This window comes from Bufo bufo, chromosome 2, assembly GCF_905171765.1.
Source record: "Bufo bufo chromosome 2, aBufBuf1.1, whole genome shotgun sequence".
Classification (NCBI taxonomy): domain Eukaryota; kingdom Metazoa; phylum Chordata; class Amphibia; order Anura; family Bufonidae; genus Bufo; species Bufo bufo.
Window position 1 is genome coordinate 237825658 of NC_053390.1, and position 16355 is coordinate 237842012.

General features: G+C 41.9%; 1 protein-coding gene across 1 annotated transcript in view; it reads left to right on the forward strand.

The window, feature by feature from the left end:
* Positions 1-5551, forward strand: part of ULK1 (unc-51 like autophagy activating kinase 1) — a 102122-nt gene extending 96571 nt beyond the window's left edge. The window contains exon 28 of the mRNA XM_040416261.1: positions 2596-5551. Within this exon, the coding sequence (XP_040272195.1) occupies positions 2596-2651 (56 nt within the window). The 3' untranslated portion in view covers positions 2652-5551. The remainder of the gene's footprint in view (positions 1-2595) is intronic.
* Positions 5552-16355: the final 10804 nt, after the last annotated feature.

Genomic DNA, 16355 nt, shown 5'->3' on the forward strand with positions numbered 1-16355 from the left:
ACACACAAAATAACCCAAAACAAAATACAAAAGGGAAAGAAAATACTTAACTTCAAGTGGCTATGGCAGCACCAGGAACTCAGCCAAGATCCACACACCAGCTATCCACAACTCAAATAGAAGCTATAAACCGCATAGCATAGTAGGAGAAACAGCAATAAATAAAGAAGGTTAAATGACCACAATAGCCACACCTGGGGAAATAAGATGTGGCAAGCACCAGAAACAGCACAGAAGTCATTTGATCCAAACAGAAAACATGTCAGATCAAACCACGTGTTGCCAGTCTCACCGATCTCCTGCCACCTGTCGCGGGAACGTCTGTGACAGTAAGTTTACCTCATTATGTCTCTTACTGTTAGCTGTCACTTTCATGTCCATGGAAAGAGAGCCACTCGCTTATCTTTCTTCCAGGATGCTGTGTAGGTTAGTGGGGGCATATGTCTGAGTGATGTGGATGCCACTTTTTTGACTGTAGATAAATAGATAATGGCAAACAAGTGTATATGCTACTTTAGTTAGATACATATTTAAAGCTACACAACGTTCTTGGTTGTGCCCAAGAATCGCAGTTGGATCACAGTGTAGCAGTGCTAGCATAGAAATGAATGGGGTCGCAGCACAACTCGCACATGTGCCAAAAGCCCAGAATTGCAAAAAAGATCCAACACTGATGGATTTTGTACTTCTGGAGTCGCAGCAAACATGAGTCATGCAGTGACCCCTTACATTTCTATGCTGGCAACGCTACACTGCGATCCTTGGGCACGACAGTGGTAAAATATAAATGTAAATGCTGCTGCCACCTGAAATGCTGCAGTACACACACTGCTGTGATCATAACATACTAATATATATTAGGCTACTTTCACACTTGCGTTGGTAATTTCTATACCAGAATCAAATGGATCCGTTTTGATTTTGCACATCAGGATGTATCCGTTCTGTTGGGATGCGGTTGTGTGAAATCAAAATGGAAAAAAAACTGAACCGTTACTAAATACATTGAAAGTTTGGGCTCCTGAAAAAAACAGATCCGTCACCATTGACTTATATTGTTTTCAGTGCCAGATCCGTTTTTTCCCATTTTGATTTTGCATAAATTACTTGATGTTATGGCCCCAAAGCCTGAGGTTGCACTACTGAGAGGTACCAGTTCCAACTTCATCAGGTGTACTATTGTTAAGGAAACTTTGTGCACATTTAAAGGGTACCTATCTGTCACAGCCTCTGTTGTGTGCGCCATGACACGGTTGCCGTGCATGCTGTTGCCTGCGGCAATGTGCTGTTGCAGTATGTAGGTGGCTCCTCCTTTCCCCTGGGTCCTTCCCTGTCTGGTGCCGGAGGGGTTAATTATCTGGCTGGTGTGGATTTAGGTGTGGCCTCTTGGCTCTTTATATGTTGTGTTGTGAGCTTGAGGTCAGTGGCCCTTCAGCCTTTGTGAGAGCTGGAGTGCTGCCCCTATCCTGGATATACCATCTGTCCAGTGGGAGGGCCTCCTAGCTAGACATCGTCACCTTGATGTCTCCCCTTTGTTCCCTCTGTTCTTTTCCCATCCTCACTTATTGTTTTGGGTGTGTGTTTTATGTCTAGTTCGGTGTTCCATGTCTAGTTTGTTTGGTGTTGAATTCCAGCATGGTTGCTAGACATTTCCACTGTCTATCTGTCGTCCCTCCGGAAGGGGTGAGCAGCTCTGCCTGGGGCCGCCATGCTTCCTGTCTGCATGGCGGTTCGGTGGTTGTTGTGGCCGCGGCAGGTAAGTGCATGTTGTTTCTGGGCTCTTACCTGCCGATCCAGTGGCTGTTCACTGGCTGTCCCTTTCCATGTAGCTAGGTCAGTGGAGACTCCTGTTCATCCGCGTCTGGCATGAACAGGTCGTCTCCTGCTCCTAACCTCATTGCAGGGATCTTCAGGGTGACTAAGGGTCCGAGGTTCCTGGGTATGAGATCACCTACCATCTGGGTCTGCTCATACGGTTAGGAGTCAGGGCCAGGTTTAGGGCGGCTTTAGAAGGTAACCTGCTCCCGTTTCCTGGTTTCCAGGCCTAGCTGCTTCCCCGTTCTCCTCACTTTACGGTGGGGAGTTTCCCCCCACTCCCCACCATCACTAGCTCTGGTCCAGTAAACCACCAGCATGACGTTATGCATCAGGGCCTTAGCTTTCTAAAGATGCCCCTGTGCAAATGGGTTGTTTTGGGATTGGCTTGTCAAGATGTTAGAAGTGACTGGAGATAAGTTCAGGACTCATCTCCATTGACTTTGGCACATGCACTTATGAAGCAGAGGACAGTACACCCTATTTTAGTGCACAGTGAAGCAAAGTGTATTGTTCTCAGCTTACTATGCACAGTGCATATGGTGGGGGCACTTGCTTTTAACAGCACTGCAGCCCCTTTGCTCTAGCCATAAGTGGGGTCCATGTTCTGACATGTCTCAAGATTCTTAAAGGGGAACCTCTAACAGCAGTGGAATGCTAGCTACACAATAGAAAATCCATAGATGATGTAAGAATAGTTTGAAGGACCGTTACATTTGTCTTTGCCTTCTAAAATGTATTGTCTATTCACACCATGAATGTTGCTGTTCTTTCTTACAGGTAAACTTTGTATAGAGCGCCGACTCTTTGCACTTCAAGGCAGCATTTGTGCATGAGCCCTAGATGTTTTCCTGTCACATTTCCTCTAATTTTGGAAGAAAAAAAAACATTGCCAGCACTATGTACAGTTTCAAGCATTTCCAGCTGTCAGAGAAGAATCCTATAAAACATCAGTTCTCTCTATGTTATGGAGACCCTTCCCCTTTCAACATTCTCCTGCACACATTAATGTGACGGGATCTTCTGATGAAGAACGCTTGGAGAACACGTCATGGAATTTCTTTATGCTGTAGTAACAAAAAAAGATGGTATGCATTCTTTAAGGACATGAATGGCCAAGACTGCATTCAAAGTATGACATTGTGGAGAGTGTCCAGCTTGGTGTAAAAATACTGTAAAATATTCCATGCAAGCCAAAAAGGATCTGTCTAGTGGTACAACCAAGGCTGATGACACATTTACTCTTTATACAGTGATATAGTCTGACCAGGAAGCCGCCATGTCACTGTTTCCTCCGTTGATCTGCCCTTAGAGTTCCCCTCCTCATCTGGCTTTGAACATCACAGGGTACATTTCTGAAATCGCCATGCAATACCTTGCAACGCCTGTCGTTACATTTTCTGCAGATCTCCCATGATTATCTAGTTTGCACAGTTCCAAAGAAGCTGTTCTGTTGGTTGGATCCTTGCTCTCAATTACAGAGAACGAATATAGTTTATGAATGATGGAGAACTCTCAGAACCATCAACAAGGAAAATTGAGTAATTACTGTCTATTACTTGCCAAGGCTCGGAGAGTTTGGAGTTACCTTTGCGCAGAACAGAGTTTTTCTCATGGACTTTACACACTGTGCCCGCCGCAGGCTATGAACTGTTCCAAGGATTTGAAATGATCTAGTTGTTCCTTTATATTTCTTTTCCTTAAGCCTGCTAGACGTACGTGACAACGTCCTTATGTAGCAAATACAACTGTATCCAGGGGACAGAACAGTGTCATGGTGCAGTTTTGAATAATAGCATTTCCCTGCATGTTCTCTTTATAAATAGTTTTTTTTTTCTTGCACTTAATTCACTTTTAACGAAGATTTGAGAATGTCAACCAAAATGTTTTCCTGAACATACAGGGAACATATTAATATTGAAGTGGAATTGATGTTCAGAGTTGGCACAGAAGGCTAAATGCCAGGTTGTCGGAAGCCAAGGTTGCTTCTCTAGTCGTTTTTTCCTTTTGTACTACACTACCAGTGTAAATACGTTCATGTATATAAATATATATATGTGTATATAATGTAGATTTTACAAGAACTGTAAATTGCGGTAAGATATGACTATCACATTTGTCTGCTTTGTCTTCCTATCAGCATTTTTGTTTTATAGAAAATAGTCACTTAAGGTTGCTGCTCCTCTTCATGCTTATGACACAGATCGGAACTACCACACCTATGTTGGCAGGGTCACTATTAGAACTATGGACCTATATCAAGGCCTTTGCTGCCAACTCTGGGATATTGCCACTCCTATCCTTACATATACAATCCATGTGAAATAGGGATTTGTATCCACGGATCTGTTCTGGAGAAGATTCTACCAGGATGCAATATATGGCCATAAGAACGATCCTATATGCAATATGGTGTTGAATAATGAGCTAGGAATGGATGGACAGTAATTGAATATGATGGTGGCAAAAATGGGATCTGATTGGAGCTGCTATTCTAGAAAAAGGACTCGGCTTAGATCCAGAAGTATTACTCAACAACTTATGGTTTACAGGTCTTATGAAGCAGTTGGTCATGTTCAGAGAGTACTTATTGGAGGTAACATCACTCTGTATTCTCAATAGACCTAACTATAATCACAGGTCAAATGGTATTTATGGTCTTACCTTAGTTTCAAAGACCCTGCATCTGTAGGTAGTCCTGAATAGTAGAGTCCACTGAGACATGGTCATAGTAATGTGAAGATCATGCACCACTGCTTCTGTAATTTTACTTCTCAATACTTGAAACTTTATTTAATGCTTTTAGTCAATAAGCGCCTTGAGGCCCAAAAGAGACCTGGGAGTTAATCAGTTTTCCAGGAGCAAAATATGTTTTGCCGTGTTAGGTAGTGTTAGGCCTCTAGCCACAAGGTTGAAGTAACTGTTTCATTTGCCATTAGCTGGGTTGCATTTTTTTTATCACAGCTTTTATGTTGTATGTAGCATTTATTCAAATACTTGGTATTTATTGTGTGTTAGCCAAAAATAAAAAGGATAAGTAAAAAAAAATATCAGATTTTTCACAATGAAAAGTGCCCTTTTATCTCACTTAGTACCATAGTTCAGCAGAGTATTACGCACACAGGCAAGTGATACTCTCAATGAAGCCTATTAGCTACACAGAATTGGAGGTTAATTGTTCTGCATTGTCATGCGTGCTTATGTATGATGTGTGAGTGCTCAGATGGAAAAATGTTTTACAAGACTTTGTTTTTAAAGCCTTACTAATACAGTGCAGGATATTGCCTTTCTGGTAGACAGCAGATGACTGTCCAATAGGCCATCTATTCTTGGTATTGCAGTCTAAAGTTGAGCCACGGGCATACATTTCTAGAATGACTCTGCTGGATTGAGTCAACCTCACTTTTGTGCTGTTCTCCTAACAGTGGCATTGTTAAACTAATAAAAGAATTCTGATATTAGCTAGTTGCACTTGTAAAAATAACTTCTCAGTAGGCTTCCCTACTAAGTATGCTGTTTGTATTTGGAATATGCTGGTTTGGGTGATAAAATACATGGTTGGAAAATTATGATGTGGAATGTCTGCTTTTATTATAAAAAAAAGAGTAATATGGATAGTGTTTGAAACATGGTTGTTTTGATGTTCTTCCATTTTTGTTTGTGTGTGTTGCATTGATTTATTTTATTTGTATACCTTCAATAAGAAAATGTAAAAATAAAAAAATAAAATCTTGATAACTAATTGTTAGCGTGTTTATAAAAAAAAAAATGAAGGCTTGGTTTAGAATAGACAAGACTAGCCATCTGTGCAGATGTATTCGGATAGGCCTATATGAATGTATGACTCGACATAAGTGCAGAGGTGAATCATAGTAAAGATACTTGGTCATAATAAAGTGACTTAACAAACCAGAATCGTTTAGTTGGATATTTTCAAGGTAAGGATGTCACGCGTAATGGGGAGGGGAAAGCACTAGATAACAAACAGAAGGAAATAGACCGGAGTATAGGTCTTAAAGCTAAGGGAGAGGGATGGTGACCTCCTAGGAATCCCTAGACCTCTCCCTGACTCCTGCCAATATGAGTAGACCCTGAAGGTGAAAATACTCATACACCGGAAGCTAGCCCTGCTGACCCTGGAAATTCCTAGGAGTGGTGGAAGGGAATGACACTACCGGTTCCTTTTCAGATGAAGGAACCAGCGTCTCACTGAGGCCTAGAAAGCAACAAACACAAGTGAACAACAAAATGCACTTAGCTTAAAGAAGAATGGAGGAGCAGGAGATCCAAACTAACAACACTCCAGCTCAACCAACTCCAGCAGGAAATATCAACTGCATGGTAAGCAGTGTGAGTCAGAACTAAATAGAGCCTCAGTAATGATCACAAGCTGCACCTGACAATAGGTGTGGTCATTACCAAGCAACAACACTGCAAAGTGAAAACAGAGAGACTGTCAGATACCCTCACGTGCCGCCAGTCTCTCAGATCTTCTCACCTCTGTCATGGGAGGGACCGTGACAAGGAAACAGTGAACTGTACTCCTGCCTACCACTGTACTTGTACAATCCAACCTAACTAGCGACCCACAAATGGACAGCAATCCTTTCCTATATATGTGCTGGGCCAGAATTGGGGAGCACAGAGAAACAAAATAACAGATCACTAGTGACAGTGACTACCAATATGAACAGACCCCAGAGGTAGGTGAGTTCATACACAGGAATACCTAAAGTCCTATCTAACCCTAAAGGACCCTGGTACTAGTGACAGGAATGAGACAACCTGTTCCTCCAAAAGGAAGGATGAACGGGAGTCTCCCTAAGGCCTAATACAAAACGACAAGGAAATGCAACACACAGAAAAGCCAAAATACAAAGGGAAAGGTAAAACTTAACTTACTAGAAGCTATGGCAGCACCAGGAACTCAGTTGAGATCCAAACACCAGCTATCCACAGGTCCAACTGAAGCTCTAAACCGCACAGCATTGTGGGAGAAACAACTATAAATAGGGAAAGTTAAATGACCACAATTGCATCACCTGGAGGTTAAGGGTGTGGCCAATATCAGAAACAACACAGACGCCTATTAATCCACAAGGTAAACATGTCAAATCAATCTCCTGCCACTCACTGTCGCGGGGACGTCCGTATGTCTCGGTAAGTCCGTGACACATGGACCTTTCGGGAATCTAAGATCTTGGAAATCTCATACTCCAGTTGACCTACAACCTCAACTGGAGCAGGAGGTGACTGATGGTGAAATGGGATGTACATGGTTTTTCAGCAGAGATCTATAAAACACGTTATGGATCTTGAAAGAATCAAACAACTTAAAACGGAAAGATACAGCATATGGACCAATAAACGCAGTGCAAGCTTTCCAGAAGGTACTTTTAAGTGCAGATTTCTAGTAGATAACCAGACCTTGTCTCGTAAAACAATATTTGACCCCCGAGAACGTCTCGTGTCTACTTTTCTTTTTTTGTATTTTCTGGGATTTTCTCAGGTTCAACTGAACCTGAGCCCAGAATATGCATAGTTTTTTTTTGCAACCATCTCTACCTCCGGTTAGTTAGAGGATGCAGATGAAAAAGACCGCCATCGTGGATGAAAACCATAATTGCAGAAAAAAGGAAAAGTATTTATGGAAGAATTCATGTGATTATTATTGGTAAAATCCACAAGGGCAATATGAGCCACCCGATCAGACTGACTGTCTGAAATGTAACATCTCAAATACTGCTCCAAAGATTGATTCAAACGTTCAGTTTGGCCATTGGTATTGAGGTGTAAGGCTGAGGAAAATGACAAAGAAATCCCCAATTTAAGACAGAATGCCCTCCAAAACCTGTAAACAAATTGTACACCACTATTAGAAACAATATTTTCCAGAATGCCATGCAAACGTACTGTGCGATAAATGAATAAGGAAGCCAGAGTCTTAGCATTAGGTAACAAGAGACAGTACAAAGTGGCACATCTTACTGACTCTGTCAACAATTACCCACACCTCAGTTTTTCCTTTGTGAAACAGGTAGATTTGTAATAAAATCCATGGACAGATGAGACCATGGTCTAATTGGAATGGGTAAAGGCCGTAATTCACCAGCTCGGCAAGTTTTAGGTGTCTTAGACCTGGCACAAACCTCAGTCTGACACATAAGATGTGCATAGTAGACCACCAGTAATGCCTGGAAATTAATTTCTTGGTACTTACTATTCCTGGATGCCCACTGAGAACTGAGTAATGCCACTTACTTAGAAGACAGAGATGGGCTGGAACAAATAATTTACCTTCTGGACAGTTTTCAGGGGCTAAATCTTATTTCGCTCTGATCTCTGTTGCCAGATCAGAAGAAAAGAGGAAACAACAATACCTGTCAGTAAAGGTTCAGGTTACAGATCAGGACGGTGAATGGAACAAAAGCTCCTGGACAAAGCATCCACCTTAATGGTCTTAGTTCCTGGCCTGAAAGTAATAACAAAATTAAAACGACTAAACAATAATGCCCATCTAGCCTGTCTCTGTTTCAAACATAAGATTCTTGTGATCAGCAACCACAGTTATTAGATGTTGAACTCCTTCTAAAAAGTGACGCCATTCTTTAAAAGCACACTTAATGGCAAGGAGCTCACGGTTACACACGTCATAATTTATTTCAGCCATAGAGAACTTACTTGCGGGAAAAAAATGCATGTGGTGTATTATTTGTGAGTGAAGTTGTTCCCTGCAAGAGTACTGCCCCTTCTCCCACTTCAGATGCATCTACCTCCACTATAAAGGGTTTAGTCTGATCTGGTGTACCAAAATAGGAGCCTCAAGAAAAACGTTTTATTAAGGTTTCAAATGCGTTAAGTTCCTCTGGCTGCTAATTAACTAAATCTGCTCCCTTCCTAGTCATGTCCATGAGTGGTAAAAAAAAATCTTAATTAATTTGCAATAATAATTGGTAAAACCTAAAAAGCATTGCAATGCTTTCACGGAGAAAGTTTGAACCAAATTTACAATGGCCTGCACTTTGGCGGAATCCATCTTAAATTCTCGAGGGGTAAGAATGTAACCCAAAAAGATACCTTGTGTGCCTCAAACAGGCGTGTAACAACAATAGCGGCAGACCATGTGACTGCTATGGGGCCCAGGGCAATAGGGGGCTCAGTCTTAGTTGGGATTATCTCCTCTTCTACTGGAGGTGAAAACTTGGTCAGGACTCTACCCTTTAAAGCAGGGATGGCCAACCTGTGGCTCTCCAGCTGTTGCAAAATTACAACTCCCAGCATGCCCAGACTGCCTACAGCTATCAGCCTACAGCTAGGCATGGTGGCAATTGTAGTTTTACAACAGCTGGAGGGCCGCAGGTTGGACATCCCTGCTCTAAAGGAAAAACTTTTAGCAAATTAAGCAGTGGAAAAATGGCCCAAGGGTCATTAGAAGGGGTTTAGACAGTATATTAGGTAAACCACCAAGAATTTTCCAATAATTTCTCTGAAAATGTCATTAACTAAATTTTGGAACACTGCTGGGGCAGTGCTTAGCCCAAAAGGCATTACTAAAAATTCAAAGTGACCCTCAGGGGTGTTGAACGCAGTCTTCCACTCATCGCCCTACTTTATGCGCATGAGGTTGTATGCACCCCTGAGGTCTAATTTAGTAAACCACCGAGCTCCTAAAGTTTGATTAACCCCTTAATGACCAATGACGTACTGTGTATGTTATGATGTGGTGTTAGTTACCGCATCTTGATGTACACAGTACGTCATGAAATCAAAGTGTCACCGCAAGTACACTTGCAGTGACACCGGCATGTAAACGGGTGTCACAGACAGCAGAGCTGTCCGGGCACCCGGCAGGGGCCAATCAGCGTGGTCCCTGCCTTTTGAATCTCTGCGGTTGGTCAGTCAGATTTAACTGACCAATCGCAGCATCCAGCAACACAGCTCCGATCTTCTCAGTGAGTGTTGAGAAGATCGGGGCTGCCGCTGCGCTACTGTGTTGATCACCCCCCCTTCCACCCTCCCAATCGGGCCGCTGCTCTACCGTGGCAGTGTCCCGATGGTTACCATGGCAACTTGGCGCCTTACACAGGCATCCAGGCTTGCCATGGTATGTAAGCCTGACAGGGTCCTGCCAGAGGCAGGAGCCTGATCAGGCTTAGGGCTCGTCCACACGAACGTTTGTTGCGTTCCGTATACGGGCTGTTTTTTGCGTTCCGTATACAGTCCATATATGGAACCATTCATTTCAATGGTTCTGCAAAAAAAACGGAATGTACTCAATATGCATTTCGTTTCCATTTTTCCATTTCGTGGAAAGATAGAATATGTCCGCATGCCCGCATTCCGTGGCTCCATTCAAGTCAATGGGTCCGCAAAAAAAACTGAACACATACGGAATGTACTCCGTATGTCTTTCGTATCCGTTCAGTTTTTGCAGAACCATCTATTGACAATTTTATGCCCAGCCCAATTTTTTCTATGTAATTACTGTATACTGTATATGCCATAACGGAACGGAACCGGAAACACTACCGGAAAAACGGATCCGGGAAAAACGGCCCGCAAAACATTGAAAAGGACATACAGTCGTGTGAGCGAGCCCTTGATATGAATAAAAATACACTGCAGTACACTATACAGTGTACTGCAGTGTATTGTAGATCCATCAGACACACTGGATCTTCAAGAACCAAGTAGGTCTGAGTCAAAAAAGTGTAAAAGAAAAAAGTAAAAAAAAAAAAAAAACACTTTCCCATATACATAGTACATCCAGAGGAAGGCAAAAAAAAAAAACCTGTGAGGTAGAAGCCAATTTTCCCCACTTTAGGGGAATAAAAAATTCCTTCCCGACTCCAATCAGGCAATCAGAATATCTTCCTGGATCAACGACCCCTCTCTAGTAGCTATAGCCTGTAATATTATTACGCTCCAGAAATACATCCAGGCCCCTCTTGAATTCCTTTATTGTACTCACCATCACCACCTCCTCAGGCAGAGAGTTTCATAGTCTCACTGCTCTTACCCTAAAGAATCCTCTTCTATGTTTGTGTACAAACCTTCTTTCCTCCAGACGCAGAGGATGTCCCCTCGTCACAGTCCTGGGGATAAATAGATGATGGGATAGATCTCTGTACTGACCCCTGATATATTTATACATAGTAATTAGATCTCCCCTCAGTCGTCTTTTTTCTAAAGTGAATAACCCTAATTTTGATAATCTTTCAGGATACTGTAGTTGCCCCATTCCAGTTATTACTTTAGTTGCCCTCCTCTGGACCTTCTCCAGCTCTGCTATGTCTGCCTTGTTTACAGGAGCCCAGAACTGTACACAGTACTCCATGTGTGGTCTGACTAGCGATTTGTAAAGTGGTAGGACTATGTTCATAATTAATATTATAACAGGGCACTCAAGAAACCGTGACCATGTGGTTAGAACAATTAAGTGCTTTTATTTAATGGTAAAATAGATAAATTGATAATTGGCACAAAATGTAGTAAATGTAGTAAAAAGCTGTCTTAACAATCAACCTGTTGACAATGTTCAATAAATACAATCTAGAACAATAAGCAGTCAATGACAGTTATCCAATTATTAAAAATCGACTATATGTTCGATGACATAGGATGCAGAATAATTATTATATTCGATGGCATAGGATTCAAAATAATCGGTAATCCTAAATATCACAGTCAATGGATCCAATAGTTGTATATATACCTGGGTATCGATGTATTGAGACCAAGACCCTATGTCCCACACTTGATTTCAGCGGCGTCCCACCGGAACAGAGTAGGTAGTGGCGTCCCGCTACAAAGTTACTTGCAAGTAAGAATTGATTACCTTATAATCGATTAATTTGGACTATTTACACTCTCCGAATATGCCTGTATTCATGCAGCACTTGTTAAATCGGGAGATTTTACAGACGGCTCTGTAGTTCAGTTTGACGTCACTGCCAAGGCCACTAGGTCTCGGCCTTTTGATGAAAGTTCCGCAGTGGTATTCTATCAGAGATTTTCGTCGAAAAAACGTCCAACTGTAGTCTGCTGAATAGTCGATTATAGATGTTTGGGTCTTTCAGTATGAAGATGGGGGGTGTAGCACCAGACGTGTTTTGGGGTCCAACGTATTGCCCCTTCCTCAGTCCTAGTGTGACATCTCATTTATTTAGGACTATGTTCTTATCACGGGCATCTATGCCTCTTCTGATGCAATCCATTATCTTATTGGCAGCAGCTGCCCGACACTGGTTTTTGCAGCTTAGTTTGCTGTTTATTAAAATTCCTTGATCCTTTTCCATGTCAGTGTTACCGAGTGTTTTATCATTTAATATGTACGGGTGACTTGCATTATTCCTTCCCATGTGCATAACTTTACATTTGTCAGTGTTAAACCTCATCTGCCACTTCTCTGCCCAAGCCTCCAATCTATCCAGATCCCTCTGTAGTAGTATACTGTCCTCTTCAGTGTAAATTACTTTACACAGTTTAGTGTCATCCTCGAAAATTGATACATTACTATGCAAGCCTTCTACAAGATCATTAATAAATATATTGAAGAGAATAGGGCCCAATACTGCCCCCTGAGGTACCCCACTAGTGACAGTGACCCAATCTGAGTGTGTACCGTTAATAACCACCCTCTGTTTTCTATCATTGAGCCAGTTACTTACCCACATACAGACGTTTTCTCCCAGTCCGAGCATTCTCATTTTATATACTAACCTTTTATGTGGTACAGTGTCAAATGCTTTGGAGAAGTCCAGATATACGACATCCATTGATTCGCCGCTGTCAAGTCTAGAACTTACCTCCTCATAGAAACTGATTAAATTAGTTTGGCATGACCGATCCCTCACGAAGCCATGCTGATATGGCGTTATTTGCTTATTTCCGTTGAGATGCTCTAAGATAGCATCTCTCAGAAAACCTTCAAACAGTTTACCCACAACAGATGTTAAACTTACCGGCCTATAGTTTCCAGGCTCTGTTTTTGGAACCTTTTTGAATATTGGCACCACATTTGCCATGCGCCAATCCTGTGGGACATTTCCTGTCAGTATACAGGGAGTGCAGAATTATTAGGCAAGTTGTATTTTTGAGGATTAATTTTATTATTGAACAACAACCATGTTCTCAATGAACCCAAAAAACTCATTAATATCAAAGCTGAATATTTTTGGAAGTAGTTTTTAGTTTTGTTTTTAGTTTTAGCTATTTTAGGGGGATATCTGTATGTGCAGGTGACTATTACTGTGCATAATTATTAGGCAACTTAACAAAAAACAAATATATACCCATTTCAATTATTTATTTTTATCAGTGAAACCAATATAACATCTCAACATTCACAAATATACATTTCTGACATTCAAAAACAAAACAAAAACAAATCAGTGACCAATATAGCCACCTTTCTCTGCAAGGACACTCAAAAGCCTGCCATCCATGGATTCTGTCAGTGTTTTGATCTGTTCACCATCAACATTGCGTGCAGCAGCAACCACAGCCTCCCAGACACTGTTCAGAGAGGTGTACTGTTTTCCCTCCTTGTAAATCTCACATTTGATGATGGACCACAGGTTCTCAATGGGGTTCAGATCAGGTGAACAAGGAGGCCATGTCATTAGATTTTCTTCTTTTATACCCTTTCTTGCCAGCCCCGCTGTGTGATGGAGCATTGTCCTGCATGAAAATCATGTTTTTCTTGAAGGATGCAGACTTCTTCCTGTACCACTGCTTGAAAAAGGTGTCTTCCAGAAACTGGCAGTAGGACTGGGAGTTGAGCTTGACTCCATCCTCAACCCGAAAAGGCCCCACAAGCTCATCTTTGATGATACCAGCCCAAACCAGTACTCCACCTCCACCTTGCTGGCGTCTGAGTCGGACTGGAGCTCTCTGCCCTTTACCAATCCAGCCACGGGCCCATCCATCTGGCCCATCAAGACTCACTCTCATTTCATCAGTCCATAAAACCTTAGAAAAATCAGTCTTGAGATATTTCTTGGCCCAGTCTTGACGTTTCAGCTTGTGTGTCTTGTTCAGTGGTGGTCGTCTTTCAGCCTTTCTTACCTTGGCCATGTCTCTGAGTATTGCACACCTTGTGCTTTTTGGCACTCCAGTGATGTTGCAGCTCTGAAATATGGCCAAACTGGTGGCAAGTGGCATCTTGGCAGCTGCACGCTTGACTTTTCTTAGTTCATGGGCAGTTATTTTGCGCCTTGGTTTTTCCACACGCTTCTTGCGACCCTGTTGACTATTTTGAATGAAACGCTTGATTGTTCGATGATCACGCTTCAGAAGCTTTGCAATTTTAAGAGTGCTGCATCCCTCTGCAAGATATCTCACTATTTTTGACTTTTCTGAGCCTGTCAAGTCCTTCTTTTGACCCATTTTGCCAAAGGAAAGGAAGTTGCCTAATAATTATGCACACCTGATATAGGGTGTTGATGTCATTAGAGCACACCCCTTCTCATTACAGAGATGCACATCACCTAATATGCTTAATTGGTAGTAGGCTTTCGAGCCTATACAGCTGGAGTAAGACAACATGCATAAAGAGGATGATGTGGTCAAAATACTCATTTGCCTAATAATTCTGTACAGGGTGTAGAGTCCGCAAATATCAGAAATAAGGGTCTGGCTATGACATTACTTAATTCCCTTAAGATACGGGGGTGTATTCCATCCGGTCCTGGCGATTTGTCTATTTTAATCCTTTCAAGTCGCTGATGTACTTCTTCCTGGGTCAGACAGGACACTTTTAATGGGGAATTTATTTTTACATTCTGCATGTCATCTGACAGTTTATTTTCCTCAGTGAATACATTGGAGAAAAAAAATATTTAACAGCTTTGCTTTCTCCTCATCGCTCTCTGCGACTCCCCCCTCATTACTCTTTAAAGGGCCGACACCTTCAAATTTATACTTTTTAACATATATATAATTGAAGAACATTTTAGGGTTAGTTTTACTCTCTTTGGCAATTAATCTCTCGGTCTCTAGTTTGGCCGCTTTTATTTGTTTTTTACATGTTCTATTTTTTTCCTTATAGTTTTTCAGTGCTTCCGTGCTACCCTCCTGTTTTAGTGATTTATATGCTTTCTTTTTGTCATTTATTGCTTTCTTTACAGTTCTATTTATCCACATTGGTTTCTTTTTGTTCCTTAACCTTTTATTCCCATACAGTATGTACCTCTCACAATGAGATTTTAAGATGTTTTTAAAGATATCCCATTTTATGGCTGTATTTTTATTTTTGAGGACTTTGTCCCAGTTAGTTAGGCCTATGGCCTCTCTTAGTTGGCTAAATTTAGCTTTTTTTAAATTTGGTATTTTTGTTCCTCCCTGTAGAAACGCTCTTTTGAATGATAATTGGAAGGTTATTACTTTATGGTCACTATTTCCCAGGTGTCCACCAACCTGCACGTCTGTTGTTCTGTCAGGCCTATTGGTTAATACTAAGTCCAGTATGGCCGTCCCTCCAGTCGGGTCCTGAACCAGTTGGGAGAGGTAATTGTCTTTGGTTATTGCCAAGAACCTATTTCCCTTATGAGATTTACAAGTTTCAGTTTCCCAGTCTATATCTGGGTAGTTGAAGTCCCCCATAATACCCACCTCATTATGATTTGCTGCCTGGTCTATCTCGTTTAGTAGTAGATTTTCTGTGGACTCTGGTATATTAGGTGGTTTATAGTAAACTCCTATTAGTAATTTATTGTTGTTTTTAGCTCCATGTATCCCACAGTGACTCCACATGTTCATGTCCCTCACTTATATCTTCACGGAGTATGGGCTTTAGACAGGACTTTACATAAAGGCAGACCACTCCCCCTCTCCGGTTTTGATGATCCTTTCTAAACAGACTGTAGCCCTGTACATTAACCGCCCAGTCATAGCTATCATCCAGCCATGTCTCATTTATTCCCACTATGTCATAGTCCTCCTCACACATCACTAATTCCAGCTCCCCAGTTTTATTAATCAGGCTTCTGGCATTAGTATACATACATTTGAGAGGTTTATGTATATTTTTTACCCTACACCTTTCCTTCTGAACTGTTCTAGTCCCTCCTTCCATTCCTCCCCCAGTCCCACTACCTTGCCCCCGGTCTCTATCTGCCCTATCTTCCCCTCCTATAGTGTAATTTTCCTCCCCCAGTCCCTAGTTTAAACACTCCTCCAACCTTCTAACCATCTTTCTCCCCAGCACAGCTGCCCCTTCCCCATTGAGGTGCAGCCCGTCCCTACGATAGAGCTTGTAGCCGATAGAGAAGTCGGCCCAGTTCTCCAGGAACCCAAACCCCTCCTTCCTACGCCAGTTCTTGAGCCACTTGTTAATCTCTCTAATCTCCCACTGCCTTTCTTGTGTGGCTCGTGGTACAGGCAGTATTTTGGAAAATACTACCTTTGAGGTCCTTGCCCTACGCTTTTGACCTAAATCCCTTAAATCATTTTTAAGGACTCTCCACCTACCTCTAACTTTGTCATTGGTTCCGATATGGACCATGACCGCTGGATCTTCTCCAGCCCCTCCCAGTAAT